The 26,729-nt window shown below is 40.7% G+C and overlaps 1 protein-coding gene across 1 annotated transcript in view; it reads left to right on the top strand.

Annotated features, from left to right (window-relative positions):
• Positions 1–26,729, top strand: part of COL19A1 (collagen type XIX alpha 1 chain) — a 331,665-nt gene that overhangs the window by 222,867 nt on the left and 82,069 nt on the right. The window contains exon 15 of the mRNA XM_029912234.1: positions 23,920–23,982. Within this exon, the coding sequence (XP_029768094.1) occupies positions 23,920–23,982 (63 nt within the window). The remainder of the gene's footprint in view (positions 1–23,919; positions 23,983–26,729) is intronic.

The raw sequence follows: 26,729 nt of genomic DNA, 5'->3' as shown, positions 1-26,729 counted from the left end.
CCTCTTTTTCCCCCCTCTTATAGAAGATCCTAGACATTTCTTGATTTGTCTTGTTACGTAGGTTGAAGCAGAGAATAAAGAGGTTTCACCTGCTTTCTCATTCTGAATTGCCTTCTATGGTACCAATTCTGCAGTCTTCGCTGGGACTACTCGCAAGAGTAAATGCTACTCAATGATGCAAAACTAGGCTCTGTGTTTTCTCTTAATACCACTCTGACACCTATGGCTTTAATTTGTTCAGTATACCTGTCTGTTATTGGGGAAACCAGATTGTTTCAAAGCTAACAACATCACACTCTCAGGAATTAATCTCACCCTTGATATGAAGCATGCAAGCTTGTCTCTCTCTCTATATATAGTAGTTCTGCATGTTTACTTCTGTTGCCCCTCACACTGTAGATTCACCCACCCCATATCAACTATTAATCTGTTACTCAGATAGCCCCAATACCATAGTAACTGAGCACCTCAGCCAGGGAAGTACAGTTAGCTCCATTTTTTGGCTAGGGAATTGAGGCACAGAGGGTATGTCTACACTGTAATAAAATACCCACAGATGGCCCATGTCAGCTGACTTGGGCTCAGGCTGCAGGGCTATAAAATTGCAATGTAAACATTCAGGCTTGTGCTGGAGCCTGGACTCTGGGACCCAAGCCTGAGCCCAAACATTTATAATACAGTTTTTTAGCCACACAGCCTGAGCCCCATGAGCGTGAGTCAACTGACACGGGCCAGCTGCAATGTTTCATTACAGCATATACCTAGAGAGACTGTGACTGTCCAAGGTCACAGCAGAAATCTGGGGCAGAGCAGGGAACTGAACCTTGGGTCTCCTGAGTACCAGGCTAGCATCTTAAACTCTGAATGATCTGTCCTCTTAAAACTACTCTTCTCTGCTTTCTTTCTACCAAAACTCCCAAGATTATGGTTTTCACAGAGTCTCTATTTCACACATACTTTAGCATTGAAAATCTTCCTTAAAAACCCTCTCTGGAATCACATGATGCTTCACATCAAGGTCTTGTTCTCATCATTGAGTTCAAGGTTTGTCTGGGAAATGGTTGTGGTTATTTATTGATGTTATCATAGCACTTAGGAGTCCCAGTCATGGACCAAGGCACCATTGTGCTAGGTGCTGTACAAACAGAACAAAAAGGCATTCCCTGCCACAAAGAGTTTACATGCTGCTACTTGCAAGTATACCTTTAGCAATAGTTGTTTCTTGAAAGGTAGTCTTTATGTATGCTTTGTATTTTTTAAATTATATGGGGCTTCATTGTTCTACATGACACCTTTTAAAAGTCTCTCTTCTTGTCCATATTCCCCATGAAGCAGTGGGTGAGAGTGTTCATGGACTACTTGCATTCTATCTGTTTAATTCTGTACACTTCTAGTCTCTCATAATTCAGTATGTATGTCAGTGCCACCAGCCTAGTTATCTTAAGTTGCCAGCAGTTTGCCTTGGAAATCTCATTTCCTCTGCCTCAGGAAATATTGTAATTCTACCAATATTTTGAAAGTGAACAAATGTTATCAGTTAATTACAATAAACAGAAAATCAAAGCAATGGTAAGTGGAGACTGTTGGTAGAGTTTCTAGCATTGCAGGACTTTTCTCTGCCTTTAGAAGTATATTGGAAAACTCCTGTGGTAGTGCTGAAGAATCTGGCAGTGGTTGGTCCTGTTGGTTGGTGGTTGTTTTTTTTTTTTTGGTCTGGTTGTTTTTAAAAGACATGGTAACACATGATTTGTTTACTTTATCCAGTCATGGTAGATGTCATGCCTTTGTGGCTTTTAGCAGCTTCTTTTTGGTGTAGTTACACTGTGTCACCAGGGCTGGCCTTACCATGAGGCGAACTGAGGTGGCCGCCTCAGGTGCCAGACTGTGGGGGGATGGGGGGGCGCCACTAGGACCCAGAGTGTAGAAAATTGTGTCTGCTAGTGGTGCATATGTATTCTCTCTGCTCTAGATGCACAGAGATGGTGGAGTGCTGTGCTGGAGGAAGGGCACAAGAGACATAACAGGCAGGCAGGAGAAAAGGTAAGAGGGAATAACAGAAAGCAGCAGGAGCTGCAGTGAGAGAGAGGAGGAGGAGCCTCTTATGTACCTCTCTAGCACCCCAGGAGCCTGGACTGATTAACACCAGCTTCTCAGGGAGCTTCCTGTTTCCTGCTGCTTCCCTGAACCCACTTGAGGAGAACAGGCAGTCAATTGAAGTAGTAGGAGCCAGTTAGGCCCTTAAGATGCTGATATCTTCCCTCACTCAGGCCCTGCTACCAGCCTGCTTATTTGTCCCCTTCAATTGAGTGTTGAGAGCCACTATAGCTGGCACAGAACAGCAGTCAAGAGTGAAAGAAGAAAATGCCCCTCTGGGGCACCATTCAGAAAAAGAAAGAAAGCAAAGGAAGCTTTTCTATCTAAGCAGGAAGGAGCTCTCTTGAAATACATAGACACAAATGTTCATGGTGAGCCTTCCGGCCCCAGTGAGGATGTGAATGGTGAGGAGATGCCTGATCTTCCAGTTAGTCAGAGTGCAGGTGACCTGGCAGCTACTGCAGCATCCATATCTTCATCTCAAATGGATGTAACCATGCACATTCCTGAAGAAAAGTGCAGATCAAAGAAGAGTGTGGTCGAGGTGCAAGAAACAGCTGCTGCTGAGTTTAGTTCCTTAAGTCTAGATGATCCAGGACTGTGGACCCACTTAAGCAGTAGCCTGAGGGACTTCCTTGTACTGCATGGGCCACAGCAAGTGAAAAACTTCATGTTCTCCAAAGTCAATGAAAATAGAAGTTTCCATCCAACACATTACTGGCATGAAATCCCCAATAGTGACAAAGTGGAGAGGCCATGGCTTATATACTCAAAAACCCAGAATGCTGCATACTGTTTTTGTTGCAAACTCTTCCAGTCTAATGTTCCAGCCACATTGGGCTCTACAGGAACAAAGGACTGGAAAAATCTGGCTAGAAATCTGGCATGCCATGAGAAGGCAGCAAATCACCAGAGAGCATTCCATAGGTGGAAAGAACTTGAGATGAGACTAAGGTTAAAGGCCACCCTAGATGCTCAGCATTAAGAGAAGATTGCATCAGAGTCTCTTTACTGGCAAAATGTTCTGAAAAGGCTCATTGCCATTGTGAGAATGCTTGCTACCCAAAACCTAGCACTGCGTGGCACTTCAGATCAGCTGTATGTGCCAAACAATGGAAACTTCCTTAAAATTGTGGAGCTGATGGCTGAGCTTGATGCTATACTCCAGGAGCATCTAAGAAGAGTTACCACCCAAGAAATGTACACACACCCTACCTTGGAAAAACAATTCAAAATGAGATCATAGTTACTGGCAACAAAAGTCAAACAGAAGATTGTGGCAGATCTGAAGTCAGCAAGATATTCCTCTGTTATTCTGGACTGCACACCTGACATCAGCCATATGGAACAAATGACTTTAATGGTGCATTTTGTAACAACAGAACCTAGTGAAAATGGCCCTGCAATGGTGACTGTCAGAGAGCGTTTTCTATAATTTATTGACATTGATGATACTACAGGAGCTGGTATGACAAATGTGCTTCTTAAAAATCTGGAAGATACGGGAATTGCGATAGCTGACATGAGAGGTCAGGGCTACGATAATGGTGCCAACATGAGAGGAAAGAACAGAGGAGTGCAGACACGGATCCAGGAGTTAAACCCTCAAGTTTTTTTTGTCCCATGCAGTTCTCATTCATTGAACTTGGTGGTCAGTGATGCAGCATCAGCTTCTAGTGAGGCTGCTGAATTTTTTAAAGTAATTCAAAGCATCTATGTATTTTTCTCTGCATCAACTCATCAATGGCAAATTTTGAAGCAACATCTGGGAACATCCTCTCTGACACTGAAATCACTGAGTGCCACATGATCGGAAAGTGGAGTGGAGGTGATAAAGCCTATCAAACACCAAATTGGGAAGATAGATGATGCCATAGTTGCCATTATGGAGGATAATGCTATGACAGGAACTGTTCGTGGGAGAACAGTGGCAGAGGGAAATGGAATCACCAGAAACATACATAACTTCAAATTTCTGTGTGGCTTAATATTGTAGCATGACATACTGTTTGAAATAAATGTTGTAAGCAAGAGATTCCAAGGTGTTGACCTTGATATATCTGGAGCAATGGAACAACTGGACAAAGCAAAGTCATACCTACAGTCTTACCGGTCAGATGAGGGATATCAAAACGTTCTGAAGAGTGCAGAGAAGTTGGCAGAGGAACTTCACACCCATTCAAGAATACAAGAGTCACCGAAGAAGAAGACATTTTGATTACGAGGCACGGGATAATTCCATATGAGACCCCAAGCAACAATTCAGAGTTGAATTCTTTAACCAGGTGCTAGATTGTGCAATACAGTCAGTTGAAGAACGTTTCATGCAGCTCAAGGAACACAGCAGTATATTTGGGATGTTGTATGATATTCCAAAACTCCTCACTATACCTGAAGAAGACCTACACCAGCAATAGAGAGTACTAGAGATATTGATGCGAGTGATTTAGGTGATGAACTGAAAACCCTTTCAAGATACATTTCAGCAGGATCAACTCCAAAGGCTGTTCTGGAATATATGTGCACAAATAAGATGACCACCCTCTTTCCAAATGCTTTTGTTGCTCTGCACATACTTCTAACACTTCCTGTAACAGTTGCCAGTGGAGAACGTAGTTTCTCCAAGCTGAAGTTAATAAAAACACATCTACACTCCACAATGACACAGAAGAGGCTGGTTGGCCTTGCAACCATCTCAATAGAGCATGAGCTGGTCCAGACTGTGGACCTTCAGGAAGCAGTTCAAATCTTTGCAACCAAGAAGGCACGGAAAGCATCACTTTGATTATTCAAACAGATAAAAATGCCAGTGTTTACTATGCAGACAAGAAAAGTTACATTTGCTGTTCAGGCGTTTGAAAGTTAAGTGTTACTTAAAATTTTTGAACAAGGCATTTTAAGTTGTTAGTTCTCCTTTATTGGGGTAGGTAGCAGAGCAGTACCATTAGAGGAGTAGAACAGGAAGAAGGCAGAATTGAGACCTTTCAAAGTTTTTGCCCAAGTGAGGGGGCATGGGGGCGTCATTTGATCTCCCCACTTCAGGTGCCAAAATGTTGTGGGCCGGCCCTGTGTGAAACAAAGTTGTGCTGAAGATTCTCATGTTTCTTTATAGTACAATGAGCAGAAAATAATGTTTTTCGATGGGGGGAAGCAATATGGTGTGGAAAGAAGTGATTACTCTGAAATATTTCTTAGATGGGTAGACAGACTGACTGCACTGAAAATTCACTTTTTCACTTCTAATCCTGTGAAAATCAATCCAAAATTTTCTGTTACTGCTGTGTCAGCAATGTAACATACTTAATGTAAATTATATTGATCCATTCAATGTGCTATGAGACTGAAAGGACATTTTCAATAATCTCATGTTTGCTGAAAATGCAGATGAAGTGTAAAACTGAAAGGACCACAATATAATTTAGAAAAAAATGTTTTAAAATGTATTTAAAGGCATTTTCTCTTATGTTCCCACATTCTCATCCCCAACTTTACTACAAAAATAACACCTAAAACCCGTGAGTAATTTTTGGAAAACAATCAGGACACACTTTTAGTACTTTTCTTATTCGTATAACCGTAATCTGTCTGTGCTTCAGTTCTGTCAATTATATAACTCAATATGCAGTCCAAAAACAGACAAACCCAGCTCAGGGGAGCACTTCGCTGATAATCACAAAAGAGCAAGTTTGAAAAATATCTGAAGTAGCAGAGGTGAAAAACACTCATTCAAAAGACGGAAGCTGCCTTTGCAGTGTTCCTTTAACCACTGTTTATCAAATTGCTTCTGACCTGTGAACCAGTCATACTAGTTCTTTTTTGGCCAAAGGGGCTTGTGAGCTGTAGGTCTTTCCAAAGTATTATACATGGATGTTGGTATAGAAAAGTAAGGTGAAAGAAAATATAAAGACTGGTCCTGATTGGGTTTAGATATATAGTCAAAAGTAAGAATATTTCTGCTGTTGAGTTATACTTTTAGTTTATTTATAGTCTTTTTTTATGGTGCTCATCACTGTAGTAACTGGGCACCTCAATTGCTTTAATAAATTGTGTCATTCATGTGCAGTAGGGAAGTGTTATTTCTGTTTTTACAGATGGAGAAACTAAGGCAGCAAGATTAATTGGTTTTCCTAAGGTCACACTGGAAGTTTGTGGTAGAGTCAGGAATACAATCCAGGTCTCCCAAGTCCTACTCCAGTGCCTTAATCACAAGACAATCCTGCATGGCATAGGCTAGGACAGTTTTATTAAACTGTGACATACTAAAGGCATTCATTCCATTTTGTGATAAATGATTTATTTCATGTATGAGGCAATTTCTGAGAGGTCAGGATTGGTGGCAGACATAGCAGTGCAGTCCTTCCAGGGTTATATTATAGCTCAATTACACTTGTTTTATTTGTGAAAGAGGAGGAAAGCAATGGCATATCCGTAAATGAGTTAGGAAGGTAAAGTTACTTTTCTGACCACTTACAGCATAGAGGAAATCTTACTAGATCGTGGCTCTGTAAACTTGAGCCACCAGATTGACATATAGTGAATCTAGCCATGCAGTTATAGAACAGCACAAGCATAACATCTTAAACTTAGATATTAGAATACATGCTTCACTGTTAACTTTAGAAATCATATCTGAGAGAAGTTTCATGGTTGAAATGTCATGGCTACATTTATTTTATATTTTCACCATGAATTTAAGGTGACACCTTAGTTCCAGAATACAAGCAATGGACTAGATTGTATTTTTATCCCATTTCCCATCTTGGGGATGAAGAGAATATGATGAGGCAGGCATGAGGTCTCCATAAGCTATGCAAAGGTAATATCGGCTACACCTTTTAGTAGTTTGCAATGGGAACTTTCTCTCACTCTGATCCAGCTCTATTGGATGGACTTATGGTTCTGCAATTGCCCTTCCCCACCCTGTATGTGCCCTAGCCCTTTTGCACCTACAATAAAGGGACTGCAATTATGCCAGGACTCTGTTCAGGAGCACATTTACGTGCCCTCCTCTCCCTCCCCCACAATCCCAACTCCCAATTTTTCTATGCAGCTGCGCAAGGCTAGGCACAATCTAACCCTTTGATATGAATGTTTATGTCCTTGTCTCTTTCTATAATAGTATAATCACAGTGAGCCATATGGGGCATGCATTTCATAATTATCCTTGTTTTGTGGTTGTAGGCAATTGGCCTTCAGCTTTACATCTCACCTGAGTTGTGCTGTTCTGATATAATACTCTTCTCCCAGACTTTATTCTCTAATCCATTATTTTTAAATAACTTCTGCCTATTTGACTTTCAGTTGTCTTTACTGTCTTCTTAGCTTTTTATCTCCACAAACTCCATGGGGAGGTCTGGAGGAACTTATACTCTTGAATGCCTCTCTTTCATTCATTCACTTTCATCATGGCAAAAAGTTTTCCCCCTAGGAAGTAACATTCTCTTTGATTACTTGAAAACATGGGCCTGTTTCTCATTTTTAAAGTAATTTTCTTCGGCTATCCCTCGATGTGAGGATGATGTCTGCCAAGGGGGTTCATTGGTTGGTTTTTAAGTGGCCGAGGAGCCCAATTCGTGCCTTGCAGATTTTCCCTCAGAAGTGACAGATGTGATCTTGGAGAAGACATAGTTATTGGCTGGAGTGTTGTTCCCTTTTTTCCTCCTTTGTTGTTTCTCTGTCTCATGAGCACATCCGTTCTCCTCAAAGTGAGCTGTGGCTTCGTGTATGGGCAGGCGCCACTGTGTTCTGTTCCATGCTAAGTCCTCCCAATTTGTTGTGTTGATGCCTCCCTTTTTAAGGTGTACTTTCAGTATGTCCTTGAAGCGCTTCCACTGCCCTCCGTGAGCCCTTCTTCCCTGACTTAACTGAGAGAAGAGTACTTGCTTTGGGAGGTGAATTTCAGCCATACGTACACAGTGGACAGCCCAACGGAGTTGGTGTTTCATGACCTGCTGGTGTTGGCTGCAGAAAGAACGCTGATATTAGTGCGTCGGTCTTCCCAGCTGATCCTGAGAATCCTTCTGAGGCAGCACAGCTGGAACCACTCCAGCTGCTTGAGATGTCGTCTGTAGGTTACCCAGGTCTCACACCCATAGAGAAGGGTGGGGATGACAACGGCATTGTAAGCCAAGATCTTGGTACCTGTTTGCAGATCCCTATAATTGAAGACTTGTTTGAATAGTCTTCCAGAGGATGTGCTGGCACAGCGGATCCTGTATTTGATTTCTGTATCAATACTGGCTGTTTGGGAGAGGTGGCTGCCAAGGTATGGAAAATGGTCCACATTTTCCAGGGGTTGTCCACTGATGGTGATTTGTGAAGTTCAGAGAGTAGTTTGTGCAGGTGAGGATTGGTAGAGTACCTTGGTTTTCCTAATGTTGAGAGAGAGAGAGACCCAGGCTGTGATAGGCATCTGCAAAAAGATTTAGGGTACTTTGCAGGTTGGCCTTTGTGTGTGGGAGAATGATCCAATCACCTGCATACTGAAGATCGGTGATGCCAATTCTCATGATCTTAGATTTTGTTTGGAGATGTCAGAGACTCAGGAGTTGACCATCCATATGATACTCAATCCCTGTTCCATCAGGAAGGTGGTCACAGATGAGAATCAGGAGCATGGCAAGGTAAATGGAGAAGAGTGTTGGAGCAGTGACACAGCCCTGCTTGACACCAGTGCAAATGATGAATGGTTTGGTCTCTGAGCCGTTGCACAGCATGGTGGCAGTCATCCCATCAGGGAATACAATACCTCAAGGAAGATTCGCTGATAAGACACCCCATCAGGATTTTGCAGAATGGTGTTCTATATGTGTGGGAAAACTTGGTGTTTGCCATGATGTGCATTCTTATGGAACAGAGGGAGTCTGCAGGGAAAGGCTTTGGGGTCAGAATGCAAATCATGCTTGCTTGCAATTTCAGTTTTACCTCATTTAAATGCTTTTTTAAAACACAATTATATAGGAGCCAAATGATGCCACCTTCAAGAAATCCATCCTTGGACAGCCATCTGACTTCAGCATGGAAAACAAAATTATTGAATTACTGTTATATTCTTGATACAGTGGCTTTAAATTGTGGTCATTCTTAAGACTTTGTTGAAATAATGATTAATCAGTCTATCCTGATGTCTCAGTGTATAGGGCAAAGAAATGTGACCAGGAGCCCATGTGCTGATCCAGCCTAGAGACTCTTAACTCCTCAGGCAAATAAGTGGGAGGAGCTGAGTGTGTCATGGAAGTGATTCTTTATTTTCAAGGTTGAGGAGAAAAAGGGGAAGTTGCACTTTTCTGGTTACAGAACTGCCTGCTCCCTTCAGACACAGGTTGAATACAGTGGTTCTAGCTCCTCTTAAGAAAGGGAAAATTGAATTATACTTGGAGAAATGACTCAAAATAATTGGATGAGTGAAAGTCATATAACCTTTCCTCAACACACTCATGAGTCATTGCTTTGATGATGCATCCCCTTATTATATGCCTTTGAAGGGGCAAGAGCAAGTCTTATGCTCAGAAGCTATTATTTCCAGCTACCACCCCACCCAAAAGAATATATTAACTATACTCATTGCTCACTCTCCAGTGTGACCTAGTGGAGAGAGGCAGTGTAGACTTGTGGATTGAGCAAGTCACTTAACCTGTCTGTGCCTCAGTTTCACCACCTGTAAAATGAGGATAATGATACTGACCTCTTTTGTAAAGCACTTTGAGATATATGGATGAAAAACACAATGTAAGAGCTAGGTATAATAATAATAAGGTCACTTACAATAACCTAATATTCTTCACAGAAGGGTGATTTATGGAAAAGCAGCATGAAAAGATATATATATCACCATGGGAAGAACCCTTTTCTGATATTAGTTATGTTTTTATTTTAGCAAGGTAACTGTGTCATTTTTCTTTTCAATCATAGTTGGAGTTTCATTACTCCTGAGAGCTATTATTTTCTCAGAAGTTATATCAAACTGCTTCCATGAATCCATCACTACATCTTTATGTCCAGAACAATTGGTACCACAATACAAAAGTATCACATAACAAAGATCTTCTGTCATATCGAATTCACAAGTAGCATCTTTCATACACATTAACACGTGGAACTGTCAGAGATATCAAGAATGTCATGGCAAGGCCAGTATGTATTGGTGTAGCCAAATTGTTCCTTACATTTTTCTTTTTTCCTGAACTATCTGATTTTTATAGTAGTTACTCTAAAATTGAACAGTTGGATTTGTTTGAGTTCCTTCTGCATTTCTCCTTTATTTAGAAAAATATCCCTATTGCTTTATATTTACAGAGACATAAGTATCATTTCAATATTTCCCTTCTGGCTCACTAGGCCTGGGTGGTTTTACACAAAGCAGACTCTTGTTTGGCCATGCCCCATTTGGACATTCCTAAAGTTGGAAGCTTCCTGAGGTTGACCTTCTTGATCTGATCAAGAGCCAACCCCTTATATGGGTTTTTATTGAGACTCCTCTGGAATTTCTTGATGTTCCACACTTTTGAATTTCACGTTGGCTCTTGATCTCAAAGTCTTCGCTCCTATCCACTAACCCAAACGAAAACAGTAGAATTCTAATACTGACTTATTCCCTAATCCCTACTTTGCACAATGGTTTATAAGTGATTTGGGCTGCTATCTTCTTGCAGATGACAGGAATGCCCTTGGGCAGGATCATAGGGTTTTTCTATAGATTCATGTTATGAAGATTTCAAAAGCTTTCCTCTTTTATGTTGCCTAACAATAATATCTTCAGTGTATAATATCGTGAAGGCTCTTAAAACACTTGAGAAAGATAGAGATATTTGAGGTAAAATAGAAAGATTACTTCATACTGAAACGTAGTTACTTCTTGTGAAATGAGTCAGCTATTTAAGAGAGCATAGCATCACTACACGACCTTTTAGGACAGGAAGTGAAAATATTTTATCCAATTGAAATTACAGGGAAATTTAAAATGTAATTTTACTAACTGACATTTTTCCAGGAAAGCAAGGTTAATATCCGTACCATTTCAAAAAGTGCCATAAGACATTTTATGACCATGAGTGAACAAGACCTCTTCCTGATATTTCATGCGAAAGACAATGCTTCCAGGAGCACAGTGTCACCTAACACCATGCTAGGGTACCATTCACTATTGATTCTAAAGGCAGAATGCTATCCACTGAATCACTGACACTAATTCCTGCAATGCATGCATTCACTGGAGGTTTCTTGTCTAGTTACTAACCTGGCACAACCCGGCTTTCCTCAGTATAAATTAGCAAGTGTAACCCTTCTGCTAGGTGGAGTTGGCAGCAACATAGGCAGGGTTAAATATCTAGGAGTTCCATGTAACAATGCATAACAGAACCTTGGTCAGTGAAGACTCAGAGTTCAGAGGTGCATTCACATGGGTTCACCTCCTAACTCGAAAAGGGGATGAGAGACGTCAAGCACATGGACTATGGGTATCATAGGCCAGGGGAGGCTGAGCATCCAGGGTCGCACCGCCTGCCGGGCACACTGGGGTTGGGGGTGCTGGGGCCGCGCCACCCCACCCAGCGCTCTGGGGCTGAGGGTGTTGGGATGGGGAGGAGCAGTGGCCACAGTGGGGTGGCTCTGGGCTCTGGCAGGGAGTTGGGGGAGGGGCAAGGCCTCAGGCAGAAGTGGCGGGGCCGGTGGCTAGTCTCCCCCCAGAGGCAGTTTACACACTGCCCATGGTCAAGCAATACCTCCGCTGCTTCCTCCATCTCTTCAACGTGGTTGCTGCTGTTATCTCTGCCACCACTGGCCACAGCTGTTGCCACAGTTATATCTGCTGCTGCTCACCCATTGTTATCATTGATGCTGTGTGCCACTCACTGGCATTTCTGCAATGCCTCATTCTGAGGTTCCACCACTTAGCCCAGCTCTTAGTGATTTCACTGAGTAGTGTGGAACCTCTCTGCTGCTGCCTCTTCATTGTTTTTCACTGCAACGCTGTCCTGACACCACATCTAAGGCTTAGCCTATAGACCTGCTCCTCAGTGATTTCAATTCTAGTAATCATTGAACAGAACCAAGGATTCTCAATTGAGTCCAATCAGCTCTATCCTTAAACACTGGAGAGGGGAGAGTCAAATGGTGTCTAGGCAGAGTACACGCCATCAGGTAGGAACACCTGTCCCCACCCTCTCTCATCTTTACTCGGACTTGGCATCCCTATCCATTGCTTAGTAAGTGAGGTTCAATTTAGGGTGACACCCTCCATCAGGGCACGATGAGGAGGGATCCTAGAAATCTGTTTGCCGTGGAAAAATGCAGAATTTGCATTTCTATAGAGAATCTTTTGTTTTTACATTTTGTGAAAAAGTAAAAACATATACAGTGGAATCCCATTTATCTGTGGGACTGAAGCCGGAGCCCCAGCCACTGTCAGTCCTGCGTGGCTGGTGGTTTGGTTGATACAGAGAGCCGGATAATGGAGGCTTGGATAAATGGGGTTCTGCTGTATAGAATATAGACATAGAAGTATTTGCTTTATGTAAGAAATACAAATTTCAGTTCTATTAATTTTATTTTATTATACTGATTGATGGCACTGATAGGCTTCGAACTTGCTTAAAAATTGTAAATATATCAATTAAAAACATTGTGTTCAACTGATACTTATATATATATTGTGGCTAGGGAAACTGAAGTTCAGCATTTCATTTTAATCACAGAAAAATGAGGATTTTTATCTTTTTTTATCGGAGAATGTTGAGGTTTTTTAATAATGGAAAACTAGGATCCCTGATAAGTACAGTTCTGCTGCACTTTACTGTTACAGCAAGGAAAACAACATTTCATGACCCCTGCATTCAATATTAACATGAATTGTAACCCAAAACAAGCCAAAATTGATCACTTTTAAAGCAGTTCTGTCTGCTGAACCTAGGGAGAATAAGTGTGTTTATGCAAATACGGTTCTGCTCCTGAAGTCTTTTCTTCCAGTTCATCACTAAATGTCAGGGGAGAGCTCATTCAGACCCTGCTTACTTCTCCCCCCCAGGAAAGAATTTGTCAATCTGGCAAATTGCACTCCATATTGTACCAGGTCCACTAGTTCTCCCCATAGGGTCTTAGGAAGCCTACAATAGGTGCCACAAGCCTATGAGGTAAGTACATAATTTCTTCCTCAGGTGCATCATAAGTTAACCTGTTTACTGGCCTTATAACCCTGTTAAGCCTATTGAGAGTGGGCATGCAGGGGTAGAGGGGACTGCTCCTGGGACTAGAGAAGGTGAGGGTTCCTCAGATACTGCATAGACCTTTGCATCTACGGTTCTAGTATTGGAGGGCCCAGGGCACCAGGAACACCTTCCACTTGTATGACCCCACTGTCCAAAAATCGAAGTGTGTCGTCACATCCTGTCTTTCTTCAAGGACGTCTGGGAATGCTGGTAGGGCAGGCCCGTTACTCCAGGCTGGTCTCATTGGTGGCATGGATATGCATGGATATGCCAGCAATGGGCCTAACTGCTTCTACCATGGGTTTAGGGCTGAAGAAGTGGAGCTTTCACAGGGTTCAACAGATTAAGGCCAGAATCAGTCTCCATTCTAGGCTACAGCACGGTAGTGTTCTTCTCTTTAGACTCATTCTCAGGTGTGCTGAGTAGGGATGTCCATGCAAAGATGTCAGGGGAGAGCTCATTCAGACCCTCCTTATACCCTTTTGCAGTGCCAATGATTTGGAGAGAGCCAACAGATCATACCAGCAATTGTTACTTCTGCATGGTGCCTCCAGTTGGGAAAGGTGTGTCAAAGAAGAAAAAGTGGACTGTGCATTATCCAAACATTCCATCAGCTATACGCCCAGTACCCCACGGAGAAGGACTGCCGGTTCCTGATGCACCAGAATCATTCTCACTTGAGTCAGATGAGGAAGAGGATGAAACTTCTGGTCCTGAACCATCAATGTCACAGGACCCACATTTTCTCCCATCCTCCTCCTCTGAACAACACCTCATAACACAAGGTGAACTGAATGACCTTGTCAGGGATTTGGAACTACCCAAGAGTAAGGCAGAGCTGTTGGGCTCCAGACTACAGCAGTGGAATCTCCTGGCAGGTGATGTTAGGGTTTCCATGTTCCGTGACCATCAAAAGGATCTTGTCCCATTCTTCTTCATGGAAGGTGATCTTGTAGCCTGCAACAACATTGATGGTGTGATGGCAGCCCTCAACATCGTTCACGATCCAGATGAGTGGAGACTGTTCATTGATTCATCGAAGCCGAGTCTTAAAGCTGTTTTACTGCATAATGGCAATGTTTTGCCATCAATTCCAGTTGGTCATGCAGTCCATATGAAGGAAACCTATGACAACATGAAACAACTTTTGAGGTGCATAAACTATGACCAACATCAGTGGCAGCTTTGTGGCGAATTGAAGGTTGTTGCTCTCTTGCTTCGTCTGCAGACTGGATACACAAAGTACTGCTGTTTTCTCTGCGAATGGGATAGTCGTGCAAGAGATTCCCACTACATCAAGAAAGATTGGCTACTCTGACAGTCATTGGAGCCTGGGAGGAAAAGTGTTCAGCATCCACCACTTGTTGAATCAAGGAAGATTTTGTTACCACCCTTACACATCAAGCTGGGTCTGATGAAGAACTTTGTCAAGGCCATTGACAAAACACATGCAGCTTTCAAGTACCTCCATGGAAAATTTCCAAGGTTAAGTGAAGCTAAGATAAAGGAAGGTGTCTTTGTTGGTCCTCAGATTCGTGAACTTCTTCGAGATGATGCATTTGACCATGCACTGCGCGGCAAGAAAAAGACGGCATGGAAAGCCTTCCAGTTAGTGGCAATAAATTTTCTCGGAAACAACAAGGCAGACAATTACAGGTTGTTGGTGGAAAACCTCCTCAAGGCATACAAAAGCCTTGGTTGCAACATGTCACTAAAGATATATTTTTTGCACTCTCATCTAGATTTTTTTCCACCAAACTGCGGAGCAGTGAGCGACGAGCACGGCGAGCGATTTCACCAGGACATTGCAACAATGGAGAAACGCTATCAGGGCAAATGGAGCCCATCAATGCTTGCAGACTATTGCTGGACAGTGACAAGAGATGCTCCATTTAATGAATACAAGAGACAAGCCAAGAAGCGCCGAGTAGACACTGAATAGGACTAAACTATGTACATAATAGTTTTTTGCCTTTTTGTTTCATAATAAATTTTATTTATATAACCCTTTTGCTGATTTTTAAAGTGTTACATAAACAGGACAGGTGAAATATTATCATGTAAAGCAACCATAAACACATGAAAAGACCTAGGTTTACAATTTATGATTAAAACTCTACTATCTACACAATATACATAGACATAAAATGTAAAAATTTAAATATCTTAGAAACAGTAGCCAGTCAGTTGTTTTAATTGTCATATTTGAATTCAGCACATCAAAATACATAATAAATAGCACATTTTATCTCTGAAGCAGACGACTTCTCAAAAATTGTAGACCAGTGATAATTGAGTTGTTTGTCCAATCCCATCAGTAACTACTTCTGCTCGATAACTAGGGTTTTTTTTTTTTTTTTTTTTTTTTTTTTTTTTTGGTTGTTGTTTTTTTTTTTTTTTTTAAATAATTAAAAAATATTTTTTTTTTTCAAAATCATTAATAAATTTTTTTTTTTCAATAATTGGGTTTTTTTTTTTTTTTTTGTCAGTTTAATTTTGTGGGAGGCAGTTCTGAGACATTCCAGTAACAAATTAAAAAAGATTCTACACCTAACAGAGCAGACTTCATTAAGCCTGATACAAATGTTATCTCTTTCAATCTCTGCCACATTGATCCTTGGTGAAATAACCTGCTGGTTCCCAGAATTGGGGGACTTTATCTTGCTTAAATGATACACTCTTTTACAGTACTTTTATTTATCCAGAAGTAATGATAATGAATTTAGAACCAATACTTGACTATGTAGCCAAATTTAACATGTGAAACCTTCAAAAGTGTACCATAGTTTTAATGTAGGAATATGTAACATAAAGTGTCCCTATTTGAAAAATATCTCCTTCCTCCCCCTCCAATACAGGGTCCTCCTGGGTTATATTGATTTCAAAATTCCTTAAACAGGCATTATAACCAGCTAGGTAAGTTAAATTTGTGTGTGTGTGTGTGTGTGTGTGTGCGCGAGAGAGAGAGATTTGCCAACTGGACTGGATTCCACCACCAGAGTGGCATAAGCAGGTCAGAAGCTCAATCCAAAATCTGTCCATTTAGATGTTATTTATATGGAAAACTCTGACAGTAAAGATTACAGTCTGGGCACTGTGTAGTATTTTGATTTAGGATATAGGTAGATAAGATCTCATGGGAAGCAAGTCTAAGGGGAAAAACAATTGAAGACAGTTGGCAGTTTTTCAAAGAGACATTATTAAGGGCACAAGAGCAAACTATCCCACTGCATAGGAAAGATACGAAGTATGGCAAGAGACCAGCCTGGCTTAACCAGGAGATCTTCAATGATCTAAAAATCAAAAAAGAGTCCTACAAAAAATGGACAATAGGTCAAATTACAAAGGATGAATATAAACAAATAACACAAGTATGTAGGGACAAAATTAGAAAGGCCAAGGCACAAAATGAGATCAAACTAGCTAGAGACATAAAGGATAACAAGAAAACATTCTACAAATACATTAGAAGCAAGAGGAAGACTATGGACAGAATAGGCATGTTACTCAATGGGGTGGGGGAACAATAACAGAAAATGTGGAAATGGCAGACGTGCTTAATGACTTCTTTGTTTCGGTTTTCATCAAGAAGGTTGGTGGTGATTGGACGTCTAACGTAGTGAATGGCAGTGAAAATGAGGTAGGATCAGAGGCTAAGGTAGGGAAAGAACAAGTTAAAAATTACTTAGACATGTTAGATGTCCTCAAGTCACCAGGGCCTGGTGAAATGCATCCTAGAATACTCAAGGAGCTGACTGAGGAGATATCTGAGCCATTAGTGATTATCTTTGAAAAGTCATGGAAGACAGGAGAGATTCCAGAAGACTGGAAAAGGGAAAATATAGTGCTCATCTATAAAAAGGGAAATAAGGACAACCAGGGAATTACAGATCAGTCAATTTAACTTCTGTACCTGGAAAGATAATGGAGCAAATAATTAAGCAATCAATTTGCAAACATCTAGAAGATAATAAGGTTGTAAGTAACAGCATGGATTTGTCAAGAACAAATTGTGTCAAACCAACCTGATAGCTTTCTTTGACAGGGTAACAAGCCTGTGGATGGGGGGAAGCGGTAGACATGGTATATCTTGACTTTAGTAAAGCTTTTGATACTGTCTCACATGACCTTCTCATAAACAAACTAGGGAAATGCAACCTAGATGGAGCTAATATAAGATTGGTGTATAACTGGTTGGAAAACCGTTCCCAGAGAGTGGTTCACAGTCATGCTGGAAGGGCATAACGAATGAGGTCCCACAGGGATCAGTTCTTTTCAAAATCTTCATCAATGATTTAGATAATGGCATAGAGAGTACACTTGTAAAGTTTGTGAACGATACCAAGGTGGGAGGGGTTGCAAGCGCTTTGGAGGATAGGATTATAATTCAAAGTGAAACTGGAGAAATGGTCTGAAGTAAATCAGATGAAATTCAATAAGGACAAATGCAAAGTACTCACTTATGAAGGAGCAATCAGTTGCACATATACAAAATAGGAAATGACTGCCTAGGAAGGAGTACTGTGGAAAGGGATCTGGGGGTCATAGTGGACCACAAGCTAAATATGAGTCAACAGTATAACACTGTTGCAAAAAAAGCAAACATCATTCTGGGATGTATTAGCAGGAATGTTGTAAGCAAGATACGAGAAGTAATTCTTCCACTCTATTCGCGCTGATTAGGTCTCAACTGGAGTATTTTGTTCAGTTCTGGGTGCCACATTTCAGGAAAGATGTGGACAAATTGGAGAAAGTTCAGAGAAGAGCAACAAAAATGATTAAAGGTCTAGAAAACACGACCTATGAGGGAAGATTGAAAAAATTTAGTTTTAGTCTGGAAAAGAGAAGATTGACAGGGGGACATGATAACAGTTTTCAAGTACATAACAGGTTGTTACAAGGAGGGGAGAACAATTGTTCTTAACTTCTGAGGATAGGACAAGAAGCAATGGGCTTAAATTGCAGCAAGGGAGGTTTATGTGGGACATTAGGAAAAAATTCCTAACTGTCAGGGTGGTTAAGCACTGAAATAAATTGCCTAGGGAGGTTGTGGAATCTCCATCATTGGAGATTTTTAAGAGCAGGTTAGACAAACACCTGTCATGGTCAAGATAATACTTGGTCCTGCCATGAGTGCAGGGGACTGGACTAGATGGCCTCTCGAGGTCCCTTCAAGACCTATGATTCTACAGATATCAACGTGCATTATACTATAAAAGCAGCTTGTACAATATAGTCCTAATTATTCTTTATAAAAAGCATTCTAAAGTGCGATTCTTGTAATCAACAGGTAGAGATCTATTCTTTCTTATCCAAATAATTGTAGCTGTAGAGATTCAGAACCAAATTTTCAAAGTCCCCATGTGAAAAACATGCACACCCGCACATACACCATAAATGGGTTAATTGTATACATGGACATCTAGTGCTCATTGAATCAGCCATTCTTGTGTTCACATGAAAATGAGGGTGTGTATGTCTGAGTATATTTATTGTTTGCTCAGACCATAATCTTTAATTTTTGATAGTTTGGCTTTCCATTTATGAAAGAGACCAGAAATCAAACTTGGTAGTTACTCTTTCAAATGAACTGTGAAAGTCTCTTTGATTGTCTAATGGTACTTTTCATAAACTTCCATGAATAGCCATAGAAGCGAAAACTCAGTAAAGCCTCTTAAAGAGACAGAGCTCTCATATTTTAAAGTTATTAGATAAATAAGGTGAGAAGGAAGCATTGCAGGAGTGCTAATTTTTCTCCCCTACTTATATATTCCTCATTGGTATTCCTCTTTGATATCTTTTGATCAGTCCTTTGTAAAGCGCTATGAGATCTACGGATGAAAAGCACTATATAAGAGATGGGTTTAATTTTCTTAGTTTGAATAATGATACCTATTTTCTATCAGCCTGAGTTGAAAAATATGTTTCTTCCTGTCTGAATCCACAATCTTGGAAAAAGAATGCAGAACTTTAAGAAATTACAAATCTGGGGGCTATATACATATTACTTCTCAAAAGCTGTCCCATGGTTTACAAAACTCAGAGGTTTAACCTTCCCAAAGACAGATTATTAATTCCTTTTTTATCCTCAAAGACTTCACTTTAAATTCTTGTTTCTTAATCTGACCTGTGATGAATAGAATGGAAAGTTACAAACTTGGGTTGATATTTGCAAAGCTATTTAAGGGATTTAAAGAAATGTTTTCTGTAAAAACCTAATGGCTACTTTGAATATCTGAACCTTGCTGTCTAGAGTATTTCAAGTATTTTGCAGTGTTGGAATCCAAATATATTGTCACATTTTTTATGTCCCTCGTCATTTCTGATTCCCAAACAGCCTTCTCTAAAGTTCTACATTTTTATTGCAGTACCTCTAGATTATATGGACTTCATTTAATCTTTCCTCCTACACCTAGCAGATAAAAGTTCAAATTACTTTGACAATACTGTCAGTCATTCCTTTAAATCCTTACCAGAGATTTTTTCTGTAGTTCTGCAGTCTGTTGTAATTAGGAAATATGACTTGGCCTTGAGTTCAGTTTTCTGTCACTGTAAGCTGCTAAACCTTAATACAAGATTTTCCAAGCTCTGTTTCATTTAAGGTGAGTAAAATTTACAGTAAGAAATAAATTAGGTCTATATAGAAAACCTTCAAATACACATGTAAATGAGCTCATTTAATATAATATATCATATATATATATAATGAGATATATGATATGGGCTTGATGCAGAAATTACTGGGTGAATTCAGTGCAGGAGGTCAAATTATATTATAAAAGTTCCTTTGGGCTTTAAAATCTAAGATCAGATATATCACTTCCTATATTTTCATAGTTCATATTTTTCTAATGCAACCTGTCCTACTGAATGTCAGAACTCTGACTTTAAAAAGCTTCTGAATGCTCACAAGGTTTTTTACCAAATTTATAAATTTTCCTTCTCGGTGGAGAGAACTACAGAATGTTTAAATGATTTCATCAATATTTATGGCACAGAAGATATATGTGAAATGCAACCAATTCCATGATATATTCCAGTGAGTTGACTCATTCCATAAGTTCCTTTTGGATATAAGCCTCAATTCAGGACATTGACTTTACTGGGACTTATGCACATGCTTATTTGCTGTCCTGAGGAGAGATGTTTTCCAGATTCAGAGCCTTAGGCTAGGTCTACACTACCCGCCTGAATCGGCGGGTAGAAATCGACCTCTCGGGGATTGATTTATCGCGTCCCGTTGGGACGCGACAATCGATCCCCGAATCGACGCTCTTACTCCACCAGCAAAGGTGGGAGTAAGAGCCGTCGACGGGAAGCCGCGGAGGTCGATTTTGCCACCGTCCTTACAGCGGGGTAAGTCGGCTGCGATACGTCGAATTCAGCTACGCTATTCGCGTAGCTGAATTTGCGTATCTTAAATCGACCCCCCCCCCCGTAGTGAAGACGTAGCCTCAGTCTCTATGCTTGGTCTGTCACCTTCCTGTGCATGTGTATATCTGATCACCTTAGCAATTTATTTTTCTTGCCAAAAAGTAATTTCTGTTAATATCAAGTATTTTCCTTGTCTACAGCTTTTTTCTCGAAGCTACTTCTCTACTTCCGGGCTATTTGACATCTTCCTTTTTTACATTCCAACGGCTCTCTTTGAATCCACACTATTTAAGATTAATTCTAAAGCAACAGTGGAGGTCCTCAGGATTTGATATGCATCTGTCTACAGGAGTCATGTTTCTCACCATCGTGAGGCTCTAAGGGTTCCTAGAGCATCTTATGTTTCCCAATTAATGTATTCTGGCAAAATATAGGCCAGCTGTTTGTTTCAAGAAATTAATCATCTTTTAAATCCTTTACAGAGCACCAAATTACTCCTTCCTTCAGCTGTCCAGTGTGAAGAGTTTAATGACTTATTCACAAGCAAGTAACTTTTCAGCAAGGGAGTGCTAAGTTTAGTATTTACTATGATAGCAGAGATGGTTTACTAGTCTAAACATCACGTTTTAAATACCCAGACTCTCTGGAGCCACAGGTTTAAATCTCAGCAGGGCTGATCCATGCCTTTCAACCACTGAAGCAGATAAATTAAGTTCTGTGTAGTTTAGGGTAGAGGAATATTTATGAGAACCTCTCTGCTCTTCGTGGACATTAAAAAATCCCATTGAGCTATTCTCACAAGTAGGGGTTTGTTCCTGTATCCTTGATCTAAATTTCTGCTTTCTCACACTGTTATATAATGTGGTGAATGCTGGCTGGGCACTCCACTACACCTGGGAGGTGCCAAATCCCTTTACTGACAATACATCATTTGTAAAGTGTCTGTAAGATGAAAAGCTTTATATAAATGCAAGATAATATGTTCTGTGATGTTCTGTGGGTTATGAGATTCCCTTCTGTACAGTATCAGAGGGGTAGCCGTGTTAGTCTGAATCTGTAAAAAGCAACAGAGGGTCCTGTGGCATCTTTGAGACTAACAGAAGTATTGGGAGCATAAGCTTTCGTGGGTAAGAACCTCACTTCTTCAGATGCAAGACTGAACAGGTAACAATGGAATGCCAATTTCCTTGATTTTATATGGCCTCTCAAGGCTCTCTCAAGTTCTCACTGAAATTTTTTTTTCAGTGGTTTTCCTTGGAGGAAACTCTTGTGAAGTCCTTAGTATCAGTCTTTTCTGATGATATTTGCATGGTTTATTTAAAGTGGCATTTCTAGGAATTATGACAAATATTGTGGTCCCCATAAGACAAATAAGGAGGTGGCACGGACAGATACCATTGAAGACCTGTCATAATTTAATAACCACTCATCTCTACCTATTTCTCTACATAGTCAAGGCTTATTCTGTGCCTACACCATGTGCAATTCTACTGACTTCAGTATGGTTTTAGTGGGTTTAAGTGAGTGCAGAATTTGGCCTTTGATTTGTGGTTTATCATTATTTCAATGTATATAAATATAAGGTCACTTCAGTTTTAAAATCAAATCTGCTTACAAACATCCTTACTTTGGGCAGAAAAGTCAGCTTTGTGGGACTCAATCAGGTCACAGGTGTTGGAAGATAATAATTTAAAGCACAGTGGAAAGTGACTGAAAGTATATACATAAACTGTTTTAGAACATTTTTCCAATGTTTGCTTTAATTCTTGAATAATCTATTGCTACTTTCTATCACTATTTTCTTCTTCTAAATATTTTCTTGCATCTTAAAAAATTAACAAAGAATGATTTATATGTGGATATTCAAATAATATATAAAAATACAGCTGGTTGATCTAATATTATCTTTCCCAAAAGATGTTTTAAATTTTTTCCATACATATACATTCAAGGCACATCTCAATACAAACAATAACTATCTATATTCAGTCTATAGTAACTATTTGTCTCTGGTATCAGAGGGGTAGCCGTGTTAGTCTGGATCTGTAAAAAGCAAGAAAGAGTCCTGTGGCACCTTTAAGACTAACAGATGTATTGGAGCATAAGCTTTCGTGGGTGAATACCCACTTCGTCAGACCATTTGTCTCTGGTTTGTTCTCTTTATCAAGTCAACTGCTACTCAGCAGTCGTCATTAAGCTGCCTCTGCAACTAATCCTAATATTAGTTGGTAGCCAGCAGACGGATGAAGACTCATGTAGATTAACTGCTGAAATGCCCTAGAAATTGAACAAAAAGCCATCAAGAGATAAAGAAATACCTTTACAAAATCAATAGGAATCTGACTGAAATTTATATTTTGTTATTTTATCTCCTTTATTATTGTTAATAATAATATCTATTTAGCACTTGTTATTAGTAGGTCTCAAAACATTTTACATCATTATTTCCATTTTACACATGGGGAAACCAAGGCACACAGAGGTAAAGTTACTTACCCATGGTCACCCAGCTAGCCACTAGGTCACATTGCCTCCACTGCACATACCTACTTCATTTTTTACCAGGTCTTCCCTATGTAAAATTAAAGCAAAAAGCCATGTATTATATATTTAATATGTACAGGCCTTCTGCAAAAGGGTAGATACACACAGTACAATAAGTAGTCTCAATAAAAATAAAATTTGAAGCCAAATTGCTTCAGTCAGTTTGCTTATTCTGAGGAACAGTGGGAATATACTGTCACTAATATCAATTCATCTCTTTCTTTATCTGTGTCTTCATGCTGTTCAAAACTAAAATGAATATTTCTTGAGGTGCTTGTTCATATTAGAAGAGGGATTTTTTGTTGTTGTTCCTTTCTCTCACACTTAAGAAATGTACTGTGATAATGATCATAAAAATAATGTTCTTTCCAATGATTTAAGACAAAATTCTCTTCTCAGATCTACACAGCAGTACTCAACATGGATATTTTGCTCTCTCTATAGATGTAGAACTCCCATTAGTTGAATGGAATATGAATATCTCCCGCATGGAGAAGAATACATTCTTGTGCCACATAACTTTGATGTAGTGCACAGGTTATCTTACCCCCTCTGTTTGATGCTGAATTAGGATGTTTGCATTTACACAGAAAATAACATATCAACATAGGACCTAATATTGCAAAATTGTGGTAACTACATATTATATTTATTATAATATTTTATATTATATTTATTATATTCTTTCACTTGCAATTCTTCACAGGGTGTTGCAGGACAACTAGGATTACCTGAGGCTGCTGGACATAAAGGACAAAAGGGAGAAATTGTAAGCATCTGAGATATAAGGGCATAAGGAATTGCAAAATAACAACCAGCTTGTCACTGCTAAGTTTACCTGTAGTCTCATTCATCTGGTTTGTCACAGTTTCCTTAGGAGGAGCGGATTACATACTTGATCAGGCCTTTGGTCACTGGCCAGTGAGAGAAAGGAAGAAGAGAAAAAAATAACATATTTATATATTTGTGTAATATTATACTGGGAAAAAATTCCTTAGTGACCATGTGAAGTGCTCATCTCATGCCCTGAAACTAGACACATAATTACTCATTTAATCATCTTAGCTTGCATGGCACCAGCTATTTAACCAGTCAGGTATGTATCCACTCCTTTGTTCATTTCAGCCTTACGAATTGTCCCAACAGACTCTTATGGAAGTGAATTACACAGGTTGACTCTTTTATTCAATTAGTTTTAGACTTATACCTCTTTAATGTAGTTGAATTTTCCTTTTTGTAGTGAAAAATCATTTTTATCATTTGAAAGGACACTCATCTACAGTATGTCTAACCTACAGGAAAGTGCTGTGAATGCTATGGTACACCAGTCCCAGAGATGTTTGGCAGTGATTTGGGTGTACCATGTGCTCAGAGCAGGGCTGCCGCAGGCAAAAAAGCCTCCGGCCGCCCCCCACAGCGGGGGGGGGGGAAGGGCGGCCAGAGCCCCGGGGGGAGGGCGGCGAGCCCTGGCGGGGGCTCCACTCTCCCCCCGGCGGCCGGGGGGAGGGCGCTGGGGGGGGAGGGCGGCCGGAGCCCTGGGAGGAGGGCGGCGAGCCCTGGCGGGGGCTCCGCTCTCCCCCCGGCAGCCGGGGGGAGGGCGCCGGGGGGGAGGGCGGCCGGAGCCCTGGGTGGAGGGCGGCGAGCCCCGGCCGTGGCCCCGCTCTCCCCGATGGCTGGAGCGCCGCGCCGTCCCCCTCCAGGTGCCGCCCCAAGCACAAGCTTGGTGGGCTGGTGCCTGGAGCCGGCCCTGGCTCAGAGGCAAGTACTGTAGGCACTCCAAGTGTTAGGCCTTTCAGGCTCCAGCTCTTGGTGGTTCCCACAAATAGAAGAGGGTGACATTTTCAGAGAAATAGTTAATTCACTGGCAAATGCAGTTTTGATCACCCACATCTATTTGAAATTTGACACAAAGTAGCCAAATAAAAATTTGGGAGGCAGGTGGGGTGGAACTTAGACACCATTCACAAAACAGATTTTTGTGTGTGTGCATGTTGCAGCTTCTAGCCCACACGTTAGGGCACTCACTCAGGATGTGGGGGACCTGGGTTCAATTCCCCTTCTGCTGGATAAGGGATTTGCACTTTGGTTTGCTACATTGTAGAATGGTGCCCTAGCCACCGGGCTATGGGACCTTCTGGAGTGGGTTTTTCTCAATGTCTTCTGGTCAAGCTGTTCTGCTGTGTATAAATAATGAAAGAGTCAGTGGAGCAGGGACCGTGAACTTGGTTCTCTACCTCCTAGATGAGTGCCTTGACAGCTAGGGTCATTGTCATTTTCTCTTGCTGGTCCAATGACTATTCAGGTATTTTATACAAAGTGGAGCAGCTTCAATGGGAGAGACTGAGAAAGAGCTGCCCAAGACTATGCTATAGGACAGGGGTTAGAGCACAGTCTTGTAGTGTGGGAGACCCAACTTGATGTCCCTCTGCCAATGATGTTTTAATTACTTATACACGGTGGACCTGCTTGAATAGGAGAGATTGAGAAAAACACACATCAGAATAGTCCAATAGCTAAGGCAGGGGTAGGCAATCTATGGCACGCGAGCTGATTTTCAGTGGCACTCATACTTCTGGCCACCGGTCCGGGGGGCTCTGCATTTTAATTTAATTTTAAATGAAGCTTCTTAAACATTTTAAAAACCTTATTTACTTTACATACAACAATAGTTTAGCTATATATTATAGACTTATAGAAAGAGACCTTCTAAAAACATTAAAATGTATTACTGGCACGCGAATCCTTTAATTAGAGTGAATAAATGAAGTCTCGGCACACCACTTCTGAAAGGTTGCCGACCCCTGAGCTAAGGTATGCTTCTATAATGTGAAAGACCCAAATTCAAATCCCTTCTCCGCAGAGGGGAGAATTAAACCTGAGTCTCCCAGTTCCCTAGCTAGTGTGCTAACAATTATAACAATTATAACATGGGGGGGACCACCATCTTCTCCTTCACTTTTTTTGCTTTTACATTAAAAAATGTCTGGAAACTAAATAGTTTAAAAAAATGATTTGTTCACCCAAATCTAGTTTTTCACCTACTTGTTTAATTCGCCACAATTTTTCAGAATATTCTGGTTAAGTTCAAACTGATTTTTTTAACCGCCAGTGAACTGAAAAATCAGTTATTTGCCCATCTCTACCCAAACATACTCATATAGTATGATGAATAACAAAGAATTGCATTACGAGGGCTGCCAGAAATAAATACTGCATTTTCCCTAGGCATCTAGGTTTTAATGGTTCCAAATTAAAAGAGAGAAATTTAGCATACAACAGTTCTTAATCCAACCCCTAAGGGTAGTTTTGTAAAGTGGTATGAAGGTCAGTGACCTCAGGTCCAGTGCCAGGGTTACTCCCTGCAGGAGTCAGTTATGCACTGGCCTGGAGATCCCACAGCCAGAATTATGTTTCTTCATCTGTCATCTTCAGACCCATGCATGTGGCTCAGCTGTTTGCAGGCTGCTTCTAAGTATCTGTCTGTCACAGCTAGCCATGGACTCCCTGTGACAGGAT

Source organism: Terrapene carolina, unplaced genomic scaffold, assembly GCF_002925995.2.
Source record: "Terrapene carolina triunguis isolate 2854851 unplaced genomic scaffold, T_m_triunguis-2.0 Scaffold42, whole genome shotgun sequence".
In the NCBI taxonomy this organism is placed as follows: domain Eukaryota; kingdom Metazoa; phylum Chordata; order Testudines; family Emydidae; genus Terrapene; species Terrapene triunguis.
This window is presented reverse-complemented; position numbering and strand designations above follow the sequence as displayed.